This window comes from Coniophora puteana, assembly GCF_000271625.1.
Source record: "Coniophora puteana RWD-64-598 SS2 unplaced genomic scaffold CONPUscaffold_16, whole genome shotgun sequence".
In the NCBI taxonomy this organism is placed as follows: Eukaryota; Fungi; Basidiomycota; class Agaricomycetes; order Boletales; family Coniophoraceae; genus Coniophora; species Coniophora puteana.
In genome coordinates, this window is record NW_006913068.1 from 477,527 (window position 1) to 498,153 (window position 20,627).

At 53.2% G+C, this 20,627-nt stretch overlaps 4 protein-coding genes across 4 annotated transcripts; 3 read left to right on the forward strand and 1 right to left on the reverse strand.

Moving 5' to 3' along the window:
* Window positions 1-275: 275 nt before the first annotated feature.
* Window positions 276-9,075, reverse strand: CONPUDRAFT_169357 (beach-domain-containing protein; the record flags this gene model as incomplete). The annotated part of the gene is made up of 32 exons (XM_007776056.1): window positions 276-374; window positions 432-832; window positions 898-1,476; window positions 1,527-1,696; window positions 1,755-1,892; window positions 1,942-2,001; window positions 2,055-2,178; window positions 2,246-2,372; window positions 2,424-2,510; window positions 2,568-2,602; window positions 2,665-2,731; window positions 2,782-2,898; window positions 2,962-3,025; window positions 3,088-3,160; window positions 3,215-3,470; window positions 3,532-3,588; window positions 3,646-3,805; window positions 3,858-3,992; window positions 4,051-4,181; window positions 4,243-4,377; window positions 4,442-4,635; window positions 4,711-4,958; window positions 5,025-5,531; window positions 5,589-5,983; window positions 6,058-6,166; window positions 6,238-6,325; window positions 6,411-6,973; window positions 7,063-7,245; window positions 7,344-7,602; window positions 7,681-8,472; window positions 8,529-8,774; window positions 8,842-9,075. 32 exons carry the CDS (start codon window positions 9,073-9,075, stop codon window positions 323-325), a joined length of 6,786 nt encoding a protein of 2,261 aa, XP_007774246.1. The 3' UTR covers window positions 276-322.
* A 629-nt stretch (window positions 9,076-9,704) lies between these two features.
* Window positions 9,705-12,300, forward strand: CONPUDRAFT_158994 (APC amino acid permease; the record flags this gene model as incomplete). Its single annotated transcript, XM_007776057.1, has 12 exons — window positions 9,705-9,833; window positions 9,918-9,964; window positions 10,015-10,069; window positions 10,132-10,212; window positions 10,272-10,338; window positions 10,401-10,524; window positions 10,764-10,855; window positions 10,932-10,994; window positions 11,056-11,163; window positions 11,231-11,512; window positions 11,561-11,847; window positions 11,926-12,300. 12 exons carry the CDS (start codon window positions 9,705-9,707, stop codon window positions 12,298-12,300), a joined length of 1,710 nt encoding a protein of 569 aa, XP_007774247.1.
* A 3,384-nt stretch (window positions 12,301-15,684) lies between these two features.
* CONPUDRAFT_65497 (APC amino acid permease) lies at window positions 15,685-18,123 on the forward strand (the record flags this gene model as incomplete). Its single annotated transcript, XM_007775892.1, has 13 exons — window positions 15,685-15,807; window positions 15,889-15,935; window positions 16,014-16,068; window positions 16,123-16,203; window positions 16,263-16,329; window positions 16,381-16,504; window positions 16,569-16,670; window positions 16,737-16,828; window positions 16,907-16,969; window positions 17,026-17,133; window positions 17,211-17,471; window positions 17,529-17,749; window positions 17,833-18,123. The coding sequence occupies 13 exons, from the start codon at window positions 15,685-15,687 to the stop codon at window positions 18,121-18,123; spliced, it is 1,635 nt and encodes a 544-aa protein (XP_007774082.1).
* Window positions 18,124-18,941: 818 nt separating this feature from the next.
* On the forward strand, window positions 18,942-20,382 carry CONPUDRAFT_77217 (NAD(P)-binding protein; the record flags this gene model as incomplete). Its single annotated transcript, XM_007776058.1, has 6 exons — window positions 18,942-19,184; window positions 19,298-19,343; window positions 19,369-19,785; window positions 19,858-19,928; window positions 19,992-20,088; window positions 20,264-20,382. 6 exons carry the CDS (start codon window positions 18,942-18,944, stop codon window positions 20,380-20,382), a joined length of 993 nt encoding a protein of 330 aa, XP_007774248.1.
* Between the last annotated feature and the right edge of the window lie 245 nt (window positions 20,383-20,627).

The following is a 20,627-nucleotide window of genomic DNA, read 5'->3' on the forward strand; positions in this document are numbered from 1 at the left end:
GTGCGAGAGTCCTTGTCAAGCCGATGACAAAGAGAGGAACGCGGGCGGCTAGTAGAGATGGCGGAGCTGCGGGATGTTTGCAGCTTCGTCAACGAAAACGCGTATGTCGTCGGACACAAGTCGGACATGAGACGCGCGCACGTGACCATGACGCGTTTCTACATGGACATGTTCAAGGACAAGTTCCTCCCAGTAAAGCCACAAGTCCAGTCAAAATCTCTCCAATGTATTCTAGTATTGCACATGTTCCCAAGCATAAATTAACACTGAAAGCAGTTTCGTAACCTCGATGAAGTGGGTGGCTAAAACTCCCTTTCTAGCTCTAGGCCCATTCAACACACGTCCCGCGCTCATCACCGACAACCAACGTCTCCCTACGTCGAAGAGAAAGTGTGAATTGCAAGTTGCGAGTAAATGAAATTGTCACTTACCCCCTAAATGATAGCGCAGTAACTCGCGCTGGTCGCTCCTTCGACCCTGGCAATGTGCGAAGTTTCTTCATCCATGGCGCATCGCCCTCTGAGCTCTCCTTGAACGTCGCGACCTCGACGAACTCCCATGAGTCGGGCCGAGTCACACACTCATACTCGTCAGCGGTAGAAACACAGCCGCCGCGCTCCCAGGTAACGAGCCGCACGCAGCCCCTGCCGCCGAGGGCAAGGATACCAACGCGAGAGTATTCGCGCACGTGGAAAGCGAGTGCTGTGATCTCCCCGTACGATGCCATCGGAGACGCCATGGATGGAGATGGAGAGAGGGAAAGGCGAGCGATGGGACGAGCGTTGATGGTATGTAGACAAAGGTAGCGTCGGGAACAGGAAGCGATAAATCCCTTTTAACAGCAACCAGTGTCAAGCTTAATGAGATGAAAAGGCACGAAGCGGGAGGAAAACCTACGTTGCTCTCGTTGATAGCCACACAGGTGACGCTGTTACCGTTTCCTACCACTCCTTCATCAGATCCACTCTCGCTATGCCATATCGTGGCCACATATGCCTCTCCACCTCCACTCCCACTCCCACCGCTGCCCGTGCTCTCACCAACGACACCCCTCCCTCCACCTATGATGCCCGCGACGCGCGACGCACCTCCCGCACCCAATCTCCACACGACCGCGGCACCTTCTCTCCCTCCGCTGACACCCACACCCCACGCCCCGCTAGCAGTAACGCACGTAACAGGCGCTTCATGCGCTCTGAGCATATGCGTCTCTCGTATGCTTAGCCCTATGCGCGCCGATGCGTGATGGTGGTGTGCGAAGAGCGGCGATCCCGGTCCACCACCTAGGATGCTGCTGCCGGATCCCGAGGCGCCGTCCTGGCCCGTAACCACCGAGCCCCTTGGGTCGCCGGACGTATGCAGAGGTGGGGAGAGGGCATATGAGCGGACGAGATGCTCCGATGTGCCGACGAGCAGTGTCTCTGCGTCTGCGAAGGCAGCGCAGGTTGGATATATTTGTTCGAGAGTCTGTACGACCTACGCATCCGCGTTAGCGCATGCTCCATACAGAGATCAGGCGTGCGCACCTTGCCAGCGACACGCACTCTCAGCGCTCCTGCGCGATCGTTGTCGCCCTCGTCCCACTCTACTCGCTCATCCGGCCTTCCCGGGATACATACAACGCCTTGAGGAAGCGGAACGACCTTGCCATTTCGACTATCAAAAGTCAAGCTCTCTACCAGTGACCCAATTGAGTCTAGCCAAACAGTTAAACCATGTTACAGGACGAGGATAAGGGCGGGCAGAATGCTCACCTGCACACTCTCCTTTACACTGATACCGTATCGCGTCTTCGGGTACGCCACGTTCGACGCCGAATGGGAGCGTCAGAAGCCCCTGTAGATTGCGAGATGGATGCGGGGTGGTAAATAGCTTTCGCGGTGTCTGGCCGACTGGACGACAGTTCACAGCAGTACAATGAAGGAAGGGAAATGTACGTACAATTATGGATGATCCCCACTGTTGCTTCTCGCTCCAACTCATCAGTGATTGCATCGATGTCTGCGTAGCTTGAGTGAACTCGGAAAACTACGAAAAGGACAGGTGCGCCTCACCGATTGATCCCTCGTAGCTAAGCGGGTGGAAGACATTATAGCTCGCAACATCTCTCTGCTTGTGACCCCAGATCAGATCTATCCACTCGTGCAAGTGTTCGCTGACGTGGTGGCTCTCTAACGCCTTGTCGCACCATGTCATACATAGGTCAGTAAAAAGTCGCTTCGTACGAGAGGTGGAGAGCAGCTACCTGTCGGTGAAGCGCAATAAACAACGTAGCATCGCCTTTTGCCCACGGTGGCAGTTTCACGTCGTTTATCCGCTCGCCTGTGCTCTGAAGAACACCGAAGTCGTGGTTGGATGAGTTCTCGAGGAACCTATCTCTCCATGAGTCGAGGGTTAAAAAGATTGAGGAAAAAGATACGAACTCGGGACAGGTGAAAAACTCGGGAATGAGCTCCCGTACATCACCGCGAACATCTCGCGAGGCTGACGTCCACGCTTTGCCCAAGTCACTGAAAAGCATAGACAGTCCTCAGATTAAACCATCAGAAATATTCCCGGGGACGAACCCGAAGAGCCTATCGGGCAAGTCCCATTCACCCCCCTACAAAGAAACTCGATAAGGGTACTGTAGCAATAGAGGTGGGAATTGAACATCTGCCGTACCTGCAGCGTCTTAAACATCTCGGTGTACGGCGCCATACGGATCAAGAAGTGGCAGACAGTCATTGAGCTGATGACTCAGTAAGCATCCGGCAACGAGCATGCGGAGTAGACACGTACGAGCTAAAGTGCGTTCCGTAATGGAACGGCGGCTCGCCTACACTTTCCAAGCTTGTATAGCGAGCTTCGGCTGCCGCCCTCCTATCCTCCGTTAGAGCTCCCATAGGCTTGGTCAGACTGCCGGAGAGGAAGTGTTTGTCAGTTTTGAGTGCTGTTCAAAGGCCGGCTCGCCCGACTGACTCTCGATAACTTTCAGGCGAAGAAAGGTCTAAGCTTTCCGACGTATAATCCTTGAGCACCCATGCTGTATACGTCATCGCTCAGCAAGCAAGTAATCCACTCATGAGAAAGCTGGAGAAGACATACGAAAGACAGGATACTGCGTCGCATCACTCGGCGTCCGCCCCGAAAGCTGATTGAGAATACTCAAATACGCAAACTGCGCTCTTCGTCATCAACAGCCACTCCTGTATATCACAAAGAAGCAACCCACATTGCTGATCTCCCGATTCTGCCACTGCCTCTGCGCATGCGCGAGCTCCTTCGCACGCATGTTCATCTCAGCACGCGACTTGCCCGCAACGAGGCCAAGCAGCGCAGTTCGGTCGAGCGCACTACCGAGCCCAATGTGTTGCGTCGTGCCGAGGCGCGACATGACGGTCGTCAGACGGTTGTTCACGTCGAGTCGTTTCAACTTGGTTGGGAAGACGACAAGCAGTGAGCGGTGGTCTTGGAAGAAAAGCTCCAGGCTGGATGCGGGGTCCTCAGTAAATCACCAGACAAAAGTCAAAGAAGAATGGACGAGCTCACCCGACATCACGGAAGAGGAAGGTGCGTTCTGCGAAGGCTGTCAGTTTGTGTAGAATCCTGTCATGTACATGCTAATCAACAGACAGCTATGGTCAAAGATTGGCCTACGCGTACCACCGCTGGGCTTTCTGCGGTACACGAGCCTCAAGCTTGCTTCCTGCAACAAAGAACAAGCTCTTCGGCGCATCCGCGGCATCTATAACTTCGCCATCGTCTTGTTCAACAAGTCCATCAAGAACGTAGAGGTGCGTCTGGCCGATAATCAGGAGACCAGCTGAGAAAGCATGAACGGAAGCCATATCATGATATTTAAAATCAACGCTTACGGAATGCATCAACACCAGAGATTCGCGCAACCGTGCTGACAGCCTCGATTATGTCGCCTGGCTCCAGCTCGTGCCGCACCTTGCGAAGCTTGTCTTCGTGCACTTCCTCTGCAAGATTGCCTTCGCCCTCCTCTTCTACTTGTCGTCCCAGATAATCAGTGGACCAAAGAAACATGGCATGTGAACCACGCACCAGCGGCAGCACTGGCCTCTCGTCTTTCTACCTGCACTGAGGGCGCACTTTCCGTCGGCGGAATACCATCGAGCGAGTTTCCAGCAGTCGAATTTCCGTTGGATGGCGGATGGAAAGGTTCAACCTTCTTCCTGCGAGATGTTCGTCGGGGTCAATGAACACAAACAAGGACCGGATACACGAAATACCGACCTAATTCGAAATGGCCCCTCCGTCTCATCCAGTCTCCACACTCTTTCCGTTCGTAAATCCTTCCACAAGCTCCGGTCCGTTACGGACGACATAATCTGCTCCGTGTACATCACGACCTGCTTCTGGTGCTCCCGCCTACACAACATCTTCTTCAGCGCGCCGCAAGGATAGAAAGAAAAGAATCATAAGAGAGACGCACATGTCGAGCACCGTCTTGCGATTCCGTTTCCGCTCCGTCAGCACCACCAGAGCCCGCCACTCGGCGAGGCGCGAAAACGCCTGCGAAACCGCACCCTCGCGCACGAGGCTGAGTGTCGTATACATTCCCGCATGCACCTGGTTCTGCAGCGCGTACCGTTTCTGCGGGCTGTCATCGCCCAGCAAAGCTTGGATCTGCATGTGCCGTTTCAGCTCAGAACGAGGATAGCAGGAACACAACGCAAGAGAACAAGAAGAAGAAAAACCAACCTCATTTCGCTGCGACCCATGCACAGCCTTCTCGGCGCCCACAAGTGCGCAGAACCCGGTGAACTTCGACCACGTCGCTTCGTCGACTCTCTGGCTGAACTCCGCTCCGGGCTCGACATGGATGCGCAGACAGTCGACGAGTATCTGGGTGATGCTCTGCATCCTGAAGAGCTGGCGGAACGAGGTAGACTCGCCGAAAAGCGCTGTCAGCGCGTCGATGAGACTCGCAGTGTTCTCCTGGCTTGGACCTGTGTGTAATCACAGTTGAGTGTATCTCATAGATGTAGGCTGCAAAAATTATTGTTGATGCTTACCAGCGTCACACCCCTGCCCCACACTCCTCATCTCAAATAGCCCTCGGTGAAGGACAGCGAGCATCACCCCCGCAATCTGCGGACACGCAACCACCTTCTCCTCCTGCCTCGCTGCCCCCTTTACACCATGCCCCCCACGATGCCTATGACCTTGCCCATCACTATGCGCCTCCGCTCCACCGCCCGTGACTCCAAGCAACAGATCAAACGCCGCAGCCTGCACCCCTTCCTCCCAGCACCCAGGCAACACACTCCGCAGAATTGTCCACCCACTCGCGAGCTCAAACCGCCTATGGAACGAGCTCGAGTTCGCATAGCCCAACCCGACCATGTTGAGCACCTGCATCGCGACGACGGGCATTGGATGCTCGCCGAGCAGGAGCAGGCACACGCGCGGTAGCGGCAGCGCCTCGGCGAAGCGCGCGTAATACGCAGGTATACGGAGCGTCGAGACGAGGTCCTCGAGCACGGCGGGGGAGCCGGTGCTGCGCATCTCCGAGCGGGGGTCTGAGGCATGTTGTCAGCAACAAAGAAGCGAGAGGGCAGTCGAACATTAAAGATCACCGAGTGTAGCAGCCAGATAAGACACCACGGGCTTAACCGTATCCTCTGGCCCCACAGGCGCCTGCACGAGTGCTGCAAGTGCCCCAACCACGTACGGCATCATATTCATCCTCTCGCCTCCACTTTGATTCCCGTTTCCTTCGTCTGCCGCCTCCCCAGCACCTTCCTCGCCACTACCACCATACCACCCCGCTTGCAGCGCAAACAGCAACTTCCAGAGGGCGCCCAACCTCACAAGCCGCACACGCGCGTTGAACCTTCTAAACCTGGAAGCGCGCAGCAGGAAGGTAAGATGCTCGAGGTGTACGCGCGCAATCTCAGGTCGCGCACGCGACCAGAGCGAGAAGTCGAGCGCAATGGCACGGTATGCGGCCGCGTTGATTATGGTGGATTGGCTAGAATCCACTTTGTTAGTTGTTTTGAAGAGTACGGAAGGTGGGATGGGGTCGAAGTCAACGTGAATGCTTACTCGGGCGAGCGGAAGTTGAGCCCCATGAACTCGAAGAGCATCTCGAACGTCGTCATGTTGATGAGGTCTGCTTTGGACCGGAGCGTAGCGGCGAGAACGTCGTATCCATCTGATAAACGGCAAAGTATCTTTAGCACTCGCCGCCTACAGCAAATAAAAAGTAGACGGATGTCGACATACTCAACCGCTCCATATCCTCCGAGTTCTTCCAGCAGTTCCGCACACAGTCCACGAGAACGCCCACCGCACGGGAGAGCTCGTGCGCTGTCTACGCCACAACACCAATTTGCATCCGTTAGCCAAAAAGGAAAGGGCACCAACCAATTTAAAGGAAATCTTAGGGTAGGTCTCACCTGCGCAAGCACAACAAGCCTAACCAACACCCCCGCGCCCCCCAGCTTCCACACAGCCGCGTCCATCGCTTCGCAGCGCATCACCACCACCTCGCCGCTCCCGCTCGACTCGAACTGGGCACGCAGCCGCATCCTACTCGTACTCGTACCCTGATCCTCTGGGTGTCTCCTGCCCCCATCCCGATCCAGCTCGCCGGAGTCCGATAACGATGGTGACGTCTCGAGATCCGCAGGCACAAACCGCCACACAATGCTGTCCTCGCCAAACGGCACACCATCCTTCAGCACCTGCCTCAGTGCCGCCGAGCTATCTCCCAGCGCTACCGATCCCGACATTCCACCCCCTCCCCCAGATCCGGCTGCGGCACCAGCAATAGTTGAGGAAGCAGAGACGGAAGCAGAAATGGAGGAAGAGGACGGTGAAGACGCCGACGGCCCGCCGAGGAGGTGCATCCCGAGCGCGGTCGACGCGTCGTACGTCAAGAACCTGGCCAATGCGCCGTCCTGGAATGTGCCCGTGTAGCGCGGGCCGAGATGGTGCGCGAAACGGATGATATCGTCCGCTAATCTCTCCACGTCAGCTTTATCTTTTATTAATAGAAACTAGGGGAGGGGAAGAGGTGATGAAAATGAGAGGAGGGAAGGGACGCACGAAGTGGATGCGAGAACAGGTACGCCGATGCGATGCTCCAGCTCATCCCGCCTCCACCACCGCCGCCTCCGGAAGGCGAAGAAGAGGCGTCACCGAGCTCGTACACGACCCCTTCAGCGCGGACCGCGCCCTTCGGATACGCCCACTGCACAGAGTCAGCGAGCACACCGTCGATGAACACGCCTGCGTCAAACCAAAAACCAACAAAAGCCCCGTTAGCTACGGCATACACCCATCCGCAAGGACTTCGAGTCATTCGAGCAGCAATTGACAGCACTCACGCACAGACGGGCAGCTCGCCCTACTCGGATAATGCACAACCGCTACATGCGTCCACCGCCCCCTGCCCACCACCGCCCTCCCATTTGCATTCGAGTTTAAAGCCTTGTGCGCAGGATGCGTACTGCTCCTCAACCCTAGCCCCCCGCCCGCATCGACAGACAACTCAAACACAGGGCCAGAGGCGGTGCGCACGCGGAACAGTTTGCTCGTTCTCCCGGGGGGCGTAGACGGCGGGAGCGCGTCGATGTTGGCCCAAAGCTACTTTTTGTTCGTGTCGTAGTCAACAAGTGGAGTTGGAAGGCAAAATGAAGATAACAGACAAGACAAGAAACGCACCATAACAGAAAACCCCGTCGCGGGCAGCCCCCGCGCCCTCCCCTGGCCCTGCCCGATCTCCCCCTCGCGCGTGCAAATCGCCGCCCCGCGACCGAGGAGCACATGCGCCGGCCAGCGCGCACGGGAGACCGCCCGTGCGGCGTCGAGCATGTCCCCGTCGAGACTCGGATTTGTAGATTCAGAGTCCGCGCGGACGATGCTCTCGAGCAATGCGCGAGCGTCTTCGGTCGTAGCGCCGAGTTCAAACGTGCGTCGGACGAGCCGCTGGAGCGCGCGGCGTTCCATGTCCCTGTCCTTGTCCTTGTCTTTGGGTTTGTCTTCTGAGACGTCGACGGGCGAAGATAAGGCAACAGCGGAGTCGGCCCGAGATTCGTGGAGCTTGCGTCTGAATGCAGCGAGGAAGTACGACGGCATGTCAGGCTCGAAGCGTGTGACGGCGCACGCGTTTGCATGCGATGCGGCGGTGACGCTATCGAGCATTCTGTATGTCAAGTAGCGCAGCGATCCCGCGTCTTCATTCGTTGATTCCATGCGCGGGCGCAAGAACGACCAGAGAACTCCGAGGAAACCCGGGAGGACGATCCGTGCCGACGATAAACGAGGTGCGTATCGGTCGAAGTGGGCTTCGAGGTCGTCGATGCTTAAGCTCGGGGGCAGTGCGATAAAGAAGTCGACGAGCGCGAAGTCGCGACAAGCGACAGTCAGAAGCAGTCCGAGCACGTCGGCACACGTATGTGCGTCCGCAACGAGCGGATCGAGCGCAGCGCCGAGCGAGGCATAGCCCACGCTTTGCTAATTTGAGAGGAGCGTCATCGTCTGCGTGAGGCACGTAACTGCATCGGACTCACCTCGAAGAACTGGCGGTTCGCCCCGTTCTCCCACAGCGCCTCGCCAGCGACCTCGAACGCTGCGCGCATGCACGCGCGTACAGCGGCACCAGAATCGGACCCGGGGTCACTCTTGGAGATAGAAACAGAGGCGATAGCGGGGAGCGTCGAGAGGACGTGCACGAGTGTGAGGAAGCCATCGAACGCGCGGAAGGAGTCTGCGGTCTTGGCTTGGACGCGCAGAGTGTCTCGTATGCGTGTTAAAATCTGTAATCGAACGATGCAAACGGATAATTGATACTATAGCCTTGTTGTAAAACATAGGCGAACGCACCTCTATCCTCTGGTCGACTTCCATACTGAACTTGAGCTCGTCGACGTCCGCGTGCATCACCTCCTGCATGGTCTGTACATCCCTAGAGGCCTGCGCTGATGCCGGGCGCGATAGGTTGGATTCAGCGTAAGCACTGCTGTTGGAGTTTGCACGTGAGAGGGATGGCGAGTTGTTGGGGTTCGGGGAGCCTGGTTGTGCGGTGGAGGTAGATGCGGTCAGGAGAGATCTGAGCATACGTTTCTATGAGTCGTTTCGTATCTGAATCGTGTCAAACAACGAGAGAGAATAAAGGTGAAGGGGAGAGAAAGGCGGTCCTCTATTACGTACCCCTGTTCATGTTCTCGAGGCGCGCGTTGGAAAGCCTCCGCCTCCGACGCGCACGGCACGCGACCTGGGGCTCATCCACTTTCTCCTCCACCATCTCCAACTCCTAATCAGCTCATTGTCGCCATCTGTATCCTACGCAACATCGCTAACCCTGCCGCTCTCCTGCGCCTGATCGCTACCATAAGTAAGCACATTTCACGTTCCCGCCTTCTCATAACGTCAACGAAGCGGAGCCCGACTTCTGAACGACGAAACTTATAACCACTTCTTGCCGTAGAGCTCGTGACTATATGCACATATGAAACGCTTAATATTGCTTCAAGAATCTTGCCAAAGCATCAATCTCTCCGAACTAGCATAATACTCACAACCCCGCCCCCAATGGACGTCCGACGAAGGTATGTACTAGAATTTCGTTATCTAGCCGCCTGCCCCTCAGCTGAGGTATGGAATTTCTAATCCTTTATCGCATCGACTTTTTATGTCTGCTATCGGGCGCCACTCCTGGCCTCTCCCTTTCCTACGCTCACTAACCCATGGAAAGCCCATCCCAAGCTGCCTCTTCTCCATTACACCACGTCAAAGACGTTAAAGACGCAGACGAAGCCCTCCTTGCGCGAATCGGCTACAAACAAGAGCTCAAACGCGAGTTTTCGCCCTTCGAGGTGCGTCGCCTACTCCATCTTGAGTGGTGTAATCTGTAAGAACCGACTGCTCTTACTGACCCCTTTTCCTCGCCACATCCCCAGATATTCGCAGTATGTCTGAACGTCATGAGCATTGTCCCGTGCATAGCGTACGTGCATCAAGTTTCTGCGAACAAGAAAGCTTCGCTCATTCATACAGATCGGTCCTCTTCAACTCCATCCCAAACGGAGGGCCCGTGGCGATGGTCTGGGGGGTCAGTTACCCTTTTCATTCGCCTTACCCCGCTTACCACGTTAAAGCTAACTGCGCACATAGTGGGTAGCCCCCTTCCCCTTCATCCTCTGCATGGCCCTTGGCATTGCGGAGCTCGCATCGGCTAATCCCACATCTGGCGGTGTAAGTTACCAATAGCTGTTCTTGAAGAACCGCACCAAGTAACAAACGGAACACTATAGTTATACTACTGGACACACGCGCTCTGCTCTCCAGGATCTCGGAACTTCCTTTCATGGGTTGTAGGGTGTGAGCATCATTTCACCTCTTCAACAGCTCTAGCTGAAACAAAGACAAACGATCCATTCTAGACGCAAACACGATCGGCAACAGCACCGCAATGGCCTCCGTCGACTGGGCCTTCGCGGTCCAGGTCACGGCGGCTGCGAGCATGGCCACGGACGGCGCGTTTGCTGCGACGCAGCCGCAGACTTTGTGAGCCTCTCGTCATCTAGACAGTCGCCTTCAACCTTCCATCCTAACTAACGACTATACTGCAACACCATCTTCGTCGCCGCCCTCTTGCTCCACGGCTTCGTCTGCACGCTCGGCACCAAGGTGCTCGCCAGGCTCGCTAACCTGTTCATCCTCGTGGAAGTGCTGTGAGTGAAACCCTCATCACCGTGTCAATCGTGCGCACTGACACGTCCTTCGCTGCGTCGCTCAACTGAAAGCCTATGCATCGTAGTGGTCGTCGTGCTCCCCGCAGTGACCCCACCCGAGCTTAGGAACTCGGCTTCGTACGTATTCGGCGGGTTCACGAATTGTAAGCCTAGCCGTCCCTCTCAGATCCAGACGACTGACATCCCGTCGCCTCGCATCGTATTGCACGTACTGTACAGTGAGCGGCTGGCCCTCGGGCTTCGCATTCATCCTGAGCTTCCTCGCGCCGCTCTGGACAGTCGGTCAGCTTGATGTTCTCTTAATGCGGCCTTTTGAAGTTTGACGAACAAAAAAAATCTATAGCCGGATACGACTCGAGCGTGCACATGAGCGAGGAAGCGTCCAACGCCGCGCTTGCCGTTCCGTGGGCGACAATGTGCTCCGTCGTAGCGGGCTTCGTCCTCGGCCTAGGTACGCTCACTTTCCCCTCCCACCGCAACATCAATATCAAATACTAACCACCAACATCCTCTCCAAGCCGTAAACATCTCCCTCGCATTCTGCATGGGCCCCTCCGTCACCGCCGTCATAGTATCCTCGCCCCTCGGCAAGACCCAGCCGCTCGCAGAGATCTTCCGCGCGTCCCTCGGCGTGCGCGGCGCGCTCGCGCTGTGGTCCCTCGTGCTCGTCGCGCAGTTCTTCATGGGCGCGAGCACCCTGCTCGTGTGCTCGCGCCAGGTGTTCGCGTTCGCGCGGGACGGCGCGCTGCCGTTCTCGCGCAGCGTCTACTCTCTCGGATACTGGCGCCCCGGGCGACGAAGTATGATTTCTAGTCCAGGCCGTAGTACGAAAGCTAACCTCAAATCAGATTCGGCGGCAGGAGCCAGAGCGGAGGCGGGGTTAGGGGTAGGACTGGTAGAGGGAGCACCGGTGGCGGCCGTGTGGCTCGTCGTTGCGTTTGCGCTGCTCGTCGGTCTACTGAGCTTCGCGGGCGCACAGGCGATTGACGCGGTGTTCGGTATGGCCGTCGCGGCGAATTATGTCGCGTACATCGTGCCCATGGCCGCGCGGGTGCTGGCTTCTCGCAGAGGAAGTGACGTGGACAAAGCTGGTCATGGAGGATTCAGGCGCGGGCCGTTCCACATGGGTCGTTGGGTGCGCGCCCTCTTTTCTCTCTTAATCAACCTCACTCTACCGGACACTGACAACTCAATCGACTGTACTTTCTTGCAGAGCACCCCGGTGATATCGGTCGCGCTGGCGTTCATGGTGTTCATGATCGTCGTCTTCCTCTTCCCCGCCTCTCCCGCAGCCAGCGCTCGAGACATGAACTACTCGGTCGCCGTTCTTGGTGGAACGTTCGCGCTCGTCATCGCGGGGTACTATTTCCCGGTCTATGGTGGCGTGCACTGGTTTCGGGGCCCGGTGCCAAACTTTGACGCTCATGCTCGCCCGGACCCCTATCGCGAGAGCGTTAACCGGCGAGAAGACAAAGACGGCGCCGAAAAAGGGGCAGAGAGCGCTCGATCAGAGTATTTCGCTCAAGGTCAGATATCAGAATCACAGCAAACGTTCCTAAATAATTCGTCACTTGCTGTGCATCCATAATGATCCTTGATGCTTTAAGACAAAGCGATAGATCGCTTCAGTGGTTCTTCACGTCTGCTCCAGTGATTCTTCACGTTCACTCCCGCAATCCTTCAACCTTCTCCCGGCAGAAGTATACTGCCGCCACAATGATCCTTCGTTGCAATCGAGGCTATGATCAGAGATTCTTGTTCTCCGTCCAGTGGAACGTTATGACATAGCCTTCACTGTATGTTCTAACTCTGTTCAGGGGAGCCCTTCTCTTGTGTGGGAGAGACGACATAGCAACACAGCCTTTATTAGCTGCGGTCAAGGCTCAGCACTCAGCTACGACAGACATGACTCCACGATGTGGATGTTTTTCATAAACGAACATGTCCAATTATCTCATATGAACTCGAACAGTGCCAAGCTCAACGTCAAACCGAATGACTCTGATGTATGCCTGCCGTGTATCTTGCATTACCGGAATTTATCAGGCGTCTATCTGTTTAAGCGCTGTGACAGATGATCCTCGGAAGCACGTTCACATTGTGCTGCGTAAGGGAAGCGACTTCCCAGTGTTCGGTGCCGACTAACCCGGCCCTTCTTTTCTCTGTGAATCTTATCAATGGCCGGTCTTCGACGCCCATAAAAGCTCGAACTCCCTCTGCTCGCTACGCTATTAGCCCCCAACCCCTCACGATGACATACTATAGCCCGGAGCTTCTATCATGGGCACGCCTATACGTAACGCAAGAATATGTGGGACGTAAGATTCGCTCGTTCTTTATCCTTGCAGCAAGCTGCTCATAGGTCAACGTCCAGTCGCTGAATCATTCCTGGTTTTATATGACTATGGTGCGACCGAGATCTCACTCATGCGTGGTCCATCGTCTCACGTCCACGCAAACGATATTGGTACACAGTACTGAATTTCACATCTGAGGCGAGTGCGATGCAACTAGTCTTCACTAGCTCTTAATCCTCACGGTTCTTTCTCCGTAGGTGGAGCTCATATGGGTAAGACTCAAAATGTTGCTAAGGTTCATTGCATGCCAACGTGTTACAGTCTCGAAAGTTCACGTCCACAACACTAGTATATATGGTGGTATGATGTTTATCGGTTGCATTTGATAGACTGGAATAACATTGCGACTTTCCAGCTGCGCTATCTTGGTTTAGGCTACGCAGGGTAAGTATCCAGCCCGTAAAGTCATCGCTTGCGCTTAACCTCACGTCTCTAGATTGGAAGGAGGTGTGTTGACCCGCGCCACACATGGCTTCCTATCATCTGACTCGTCGACAAGTTTCGTCTCTTCTGAACGGACCGGTGTCTCCTCTGGTGAGTTCGTCCATCTTTATCTAGAAGGCCAAACCGGCTCAATACTAGTTCAATAAGTGGTACGCATCAGCGACTTTTGCCAATTATTAATTCTCAGATTGTGTACAGCTGTTAGACCTCTCCTTTCCATGTCAGTCATAGCCTTATCAAACAACTCTCAGGCTTTTATCTGTGGTCATCCGGAGCAGTACTCAACCTAATCCTCAACTGTGTTTTGCAAGGTTTTCCTCTACTTTATTGAGTCATTTTTACATGGTCTCAATTCATTATCCAGGCATGATGACCATGCGCGTGTATGCATTACTCGGCCGGCCCAAATCATTCCTTTATCCCATTTCTACATTATTTGTTATTGTTCAAGGCATAGGCATTGCCTCGAATCTTGGAACATTTAAAGCAGTGCTAGGATCCACAGGTAAACTACAAGATCATTGCACGCGAAGGGCTTCTACTGACCCGAAAAATACTTAGATCGCATCGCTATCGCAGGTCTCAATGTGTGTGAGGATCCAATTCCAGCGTCAATGTCATGGATCACGACAACAAGTAATACCCTGTGGATGACCTACGAGTTCGTTCTCTGCGGTGCTATCTTGCGTTACACATTCAAAGAAATCCCCGCTTCTTCGTGGAAAAGCCCAACCCGGTCAATCGGTGCTCTCGTGTCGGTGATCGTTCGAGATAACCTGTTTTACTTCTTCATGTGATCCTACAGCCGTTGAAATTGAGTGTTGAAACCCTACTGATCCTAAGATAATTTCAGTGTCGCCTTCTCAATGCTTTTTGGAATCCTCAACGCCGAAAACATTACCAACGTAATCATTCCTCTTCTTTCTGTCTTCCATATTGTAAACTGATGTGGCGTTCCCACTAACAGATATACATATTTGCTTATGGGAGTCGAACAAATTCGGTGCAAGTAGCCCTGATTGGCCCATGGATAATCCTGAACCTTCGGAGGTGCTGTGACACAACTGTAATCTGCGATACATATGACTCGAGAGAGATGTCAACTATCGCCTTTGGTAACATTGAGCTTCAGAAGAGTTCAGAATGCAAGGCCCCACGCGTTGACGGTGCCTCAGAAACGGGCAAGCTTTTTGTGTAGACTGTTCTCCGTTTCTGGTACATTTCATCTCATCAATACCATTGTACTTTTAAAAATATGGACTCAAGCTAGTTTACCCGTTCTCAATCGCTTTTAAAGGTAATAATGTCATTAGACGATGGGAGAAGAGTTGTTATCCTTGTGCCGACGCTCTGAAAGAAACAGAGGATATTGGTACAGTACGTAAGGAACTCCCTTTTGAAGGGGAGCGAGCGGAGGGGCGAGAGCACGATAAAACGAGTGAATTGAGGCGTCGAGACGACGACTAGTAGGTCTTGCGTACAGGAATAATCTACGGGTATCGAGTACGAACTGAGGCTGATGTACTGTATAGATAGACGGAATCTTGCGACGTAATCACGTGACGGCGCCTTGCGCGCGTCACTTTACAACACTCCCGCTGCTTTAAACCCTTAGTTTGCCGGATAGTCATCTACCAGCAACGACTTCGTCAAGACTTACGAGTAATTGCTTGTTTCTTTATGGAGTTTCTTTGCATTTCCTCCGCTTTTTGTTTACTCGTGTTTCGCAGGAATTTATCTCAGGGTTAGGGTTGGAGCTTCGTTATCGATCTTGAGCTTGAGCCTCAGCCAGCTCAGATCAGCTCACTTCTCTGCGTGCTATAGCTTTAGGCGCAACCCTCTCTCAATCGATTATTATTGGCTGTTCAACGTTCATGAGCAACTCTCTTTGTCGATTACAATTGGGAGTGCCTGCCGGCTTTCAACATTTCTGAACACGTTCTTGAAAGCTCAACCTTTTCCCATGTGTCACTTAAACCTCTTACAGCAAAACCGGTGGTCTGGTGCAATCGTGTGCGATTGCGTATCTAGCCGCTCGCGCTCATCCTTCACGTGTTTCATTTGAGTTCAATGGCTTACCGCGTTTGTTCTGGTTCTATGGGTCTGCTCAATAAGATAAAAGGGTGGGCAGTAGAGTGTGGGCCTCGAACGGTGCCTGCACACTCCCCATCATGATTGAAAGCCCGCCAACCCAAATTGGATTTCCCTCACGTAACGTTCAAGAAGCAGATGAGGCACTCCTCGCAAGGATTGGTTACAAGCAGGAGCTGAAGCGCGAGTTTTCTCCGTTTGAGGTGCGCCAGCACCATCCTGTTCTCTTGATTCTCAAAATGATGGAGAAACACTGATTGTTTTCCCCTCTTGCCATCGGCCAGATATTCGCAGTATGTCTGATGTCAATGGGGCTGGTTCCAAGCATAGCGTGAGCGATGCAACGCTCTGCGGTCAGACGACCCCCATTCATTCATCCCTTCATACACGTGCCGTGCGTATTTGACAGCTCGGTTCTCTTCAATTCCATCCCCAATGGAGGACCCGTGGCGATGATATGGGGCGTAAGTTCCACTTTCCCTGACTAATTATCCCATCACGATCTCATTTGATTCCAGTGGATAGCCGCCTTCCCTTTCATCTTGTGCATTGCCCTGGGTGTTGCTGAGCTCGCTTCGGCAAACCCAACATCAGGTGGTGTGAGACTTCAGTTACTGGCCACCGCGTAAAGTTGAGGATACAGCTGAAAAACGTCTAGCTATACTACTGGACGCACGCGCTTTCTCCGCCAGGCTGCAAAAATTTCATGTCATGGATTGTTGGATGTAAGCTTGTGTAATTGCATCGACCAAGTAGCCTACTAATCAACCCTAAAGACGCAAATACAATTGCAAACAGCATCGCCATGGCCTCTGTCGACTGGGCGTTTTCGCTGCAACTCACGGCAGCTGTGAGCATGGCTACGGACGGAGCGTTCGTTGCCACTCAGCCGCAGAACTTGTGAGTTCTCCACTGTTGTATGTTGTATTCCTGGTGGTGATTTGGACTTGATATTCGAATGCAGCGGTATCTTCATCGCGACTCTGCTGCTACATGGCATGGTATGTACACTATGCACAAAAGTGCTCGCTAGACTTCAAAACTTCTGTGTCCTTTTGGAAATCTTGTGAGTGGCACTGTCCCTCATTTTCCTCAATAAATATGTTGACGCACCTCATTCCAACCTTTGTAGTCTCTCCATTGTTGTAATTGCTGTGCTACCCGCTGTGACCCCTACCGAGTTGAAGAATGTGCCTTCGTATGCATTTGGCGAATGGACAAACTGTAAGTTATCGCAATCGTTCGATAAGTCGTTGATGTGATAGTGTCTGGGACTAACATGCGCCATGCCGTTTGTTACAGTGAGCGGTTGGCCCTCGGGGTTTGCGTTCTTCCTGAGCTTTCTCGCCCCTCTTTGGACAGTCTGTCAGTTATGTTCTGTATCCTCAAAGGTATTGGTAGAGCTAAGGAATTGATAACAGCCGGATACGACTCCAGCGTTCACATGAGTGAAGAGGCGTCGAACGCAGCAATTGCAGTGCCATGGGCAACGATGGGCTCTGTTACCCTAGGATTCATCCTAGGCTTAGGTATGCATACCCCTTCCTCCCTCGTCCGGTAGTGCACGACGTCACTCGAAAAAAATTGATCACCATGTTATGTTCAGCATTAAATATCTCCATTGCATTTTGCATGGGCCCTGACCCCACCAATATCATCGACTCGCCTCTCGGGCAGCCTATGGCGCAGATATTCTACGCCTCTCTAGGCAAGAATGCCGCGCTCGCACTTTGGTCGCTCGTAATTGCCGTTCAGTTCTTTGTCGGTTCCAGCTACCTGCTCGTCGTCTCACGCCAGGTGTTCGCGTTCGCAAGGGACGGCGCACTGCCGTTTTCGCGCTACGTCTACAGTCTTGGATACGGGCGCCGTCGACGTGACTCAAAACCACGAGTGGGATTGAGTGCGGCCATAGCAACTGGAGAAGGTACCCCGGTGTTCGCAGTGTGGATGGTCGTCGTGTTCGCCATGCTGACGGGCCTGCTGAGTTTTGCGGGCGCTCAGGCAATAAACGCCGTGTTCGGGATGGCTACTGCGGCGGGATACGTGGCGTACATTGGGCCTATGTCTGCGAGAGTTTTGGCTGCGCGGAAAAGCGCCGACGAAACTTCGAGATTCAGGCCTGGTCCGTTTCACTTAGGATCATGGGTGCGTCTGACTCCGTTCTTCTGATACCCATCCTCTAGCAGGCTGACGTACGCAATCTACGCTATGTCATTGGACCAATGCAGAGTGTTCCAGTGTTGTCGGTCGCGCTGGCGTTCATGGTCTTCATGATCATCATTTTTCTCTTCCCCGCTTCTCCCAACATCAACGCTGGAGAAATGAACTATGCGGTCGTCGTCCTAGGAGGAACATTCACACTCGTTGTGGTGGGTTATTACTTCCCTGTATACGGAGGCGTACATTGGTTCCGAGGCCCAGTCTCTAATATCGGTGTTGATGGCGAGGCTGACTCTGGTGGTAATGTCGGAGACTTCAAAGATAAAGGTTCAGAGACTTTTAGAACTGTAAATGCCTAATTATTCAAATTCCTGTATAGACAAATTGAACCAGACGTACTAGCCAAATACTATCATCTGGATTAAAACATCGTATGTGATTATCTGAGGCAAACAGACCCTATAAAGGGTAGGGACACATTCGCTCAGCCTTATACTGGCGACGCCTTCAATCCGCAGTGCTTGTCATAGAACCGACACAGGCTTGCGTGGATAGTCGTCCCAGTCCGCCTTTAACGGATGCCACACAGTATAGTTGAGCTCTGATAAAACATCGGCCAGACTAATCTAGTCTTCGTTCGACAAGGTTACTTTGAAGCCGTCTCTTTCTCCTCACGGATACTTGCCGCTGAGACTTTCCCACCTCCAGTAGCCAGCCTAGTTTCCTGCCCCATCCTGGATCGTGACGCCATATCGGTGATCATGAAGCATTCAATTCTTGCGGGTGCAACATACAGTATTTACAAGTTATCTTCCCCCTCTGCATCACATGGTCTTATCGCGTGGAAACGCAGGATTCTGGGTTCATGGCCTCCCAAATTTGTGTCCTTTGTACGGCACTGGAGCTTCTTGCACATACGTCATTACACCCAGCCGATGTGAGCAACAATAGAATCAAAATAGATAACGGTCTTCGATACTCATGTGCGGAACCCCGGAGTTTGTCGGTCTGTTGACAAGATAACCAGCTTCCAGCAGGTGTATTTCTTCCCACAAGCGGTGCTGGTACTCGATCGTAAAGTCACATAATTGCCGTCGTGTGAGAGGATATATGAACCTTGTCTTCCTGACATGATTTTCGGCCCTTTCTCTTCTCTGTACCGCTTTCACTGATCATCATGCTCCCAGTAAACACAGGTGTCGCTCTTGTAACAGGCTGTGCCCAGGGCATCGGTCGCGCTGTCGCCACTCGCCTTGCATCGGATGGGTTCCATCTCGCGTTGACTGACTTGCCGGGGAAACAAGGGCACGTCGAAGACCTTGTGCATGAACTCTCAAAGCGCCGTTCTGACATCCGTACACATGTTGCGCTAGGCGATGTCAGCGTAGAGAATACTGTGCGGAATTCGATTAAAGATGTTGTAAGTAAGCTGGGCGGGATCGACGTGGTGAGTCTCCTTGATGCTCCGCCTCGTCCCCAATGCCACGACACTCTATTCCCGAAGAGTAATTGTGGCTGAATCGTGCACTGCAGGTGGTTACCGCAGCTGCCATATGCCCAGTCAACTTACTTTGCGATAGTAAGCACACCCTTATTCAATCTAGGAGCATGGCTGGGGCCAGGAATACTGACCATGTCGGCCGGGTCGACGTGCTTCAACTTTGTTATAACCACTGAGAAACAATGGGACAACATCTTCTCAGTCAATACCAAAGGCACATTCTTCTACTACAAACATGTCGGGAAGCAGATGATAAAGCAGGGTCGAGGCGGGCGCATTATTGGCATGAGCTCCATCACGGGCAAAAGAGGTGTTATCTCTCGCTTCTTGAATCTAGAAATGAACTCGCTTAAGAACTTACAATTGGCTTGGATATATTCTATAGGCCTTCCATTTATCGGACCTTACTCTGCTTCAAAGTACGCCGTACGTGGGTTAACACAGGCGGCTGCATCCGAGTTTGGGAAGTACGGCATCACTGTAAATGCATGTGCGCCAGGGAGCATCGAAACTCAACTCCGTGAGTAGTTGAAGATATAGGGACACTGCTTTATTGACCAACAACGCCTTTCCTGTTTACTTCACACTGTAGTGAGAGATGCAGGGGTTGCGCTAGAAAAGCTGCTCACCGAGGAAAGTCCGGCTGGCCTGGCTGATGTGATAGTAAGCAGGTTATTTCCGGGAATGAGAGGTCAATCATAGAGTCTGACATCATTTATATCGGAGGATCCGAGCCACGCCCCACTAGGTAGGCTCGGGCAGCCCGAGGATATAGCAGGCCTAGTATCATACCTCGCTTCCGCCGATTCAAGCTTCATGACTGGTGCGTTCCCTACATCCCGTATACTAATTGAAGCAAGCTAACTCTTTTTACTCACTCGACATCAAGGTCAAACGGCAAATAACACTTTTCCATGGTAGCTAGAGGGCCAAGCTAACTCGAGGTCTTTGCAGGTATCAATCGACGGCGGGCTCTACTTTGACTAATGTGAATATAGTCAACGCTGCGCAGCGTAGTTCCGACCTGTCGAAAATTCACGACTTGCGGCGGAAGAAGGTTCTTTCACTCGCTGATTCGTCTTCAAAGCAGGAGTCTCAGAAGAAAAAACTTCGTTAGAATACAGTGCCCCTGACTGTATGTTGTGCTATTTTGCATTTGAGTTTCTCACGATATGTTCGCGGCGTGCACTTGAGTCATGTGGCGTCGTGCATGTGCTAGCTGCTTCTGCACGTTATGTGAACACATAATATGTCCTCTTTTGATGCGCTTGTTGTTGAACACGTAAGGGATGATACGCTATGACATATTGTATTCATAGGCAATACAGATTCATCATTCTAGCCAATAACTTAATCGCCGTT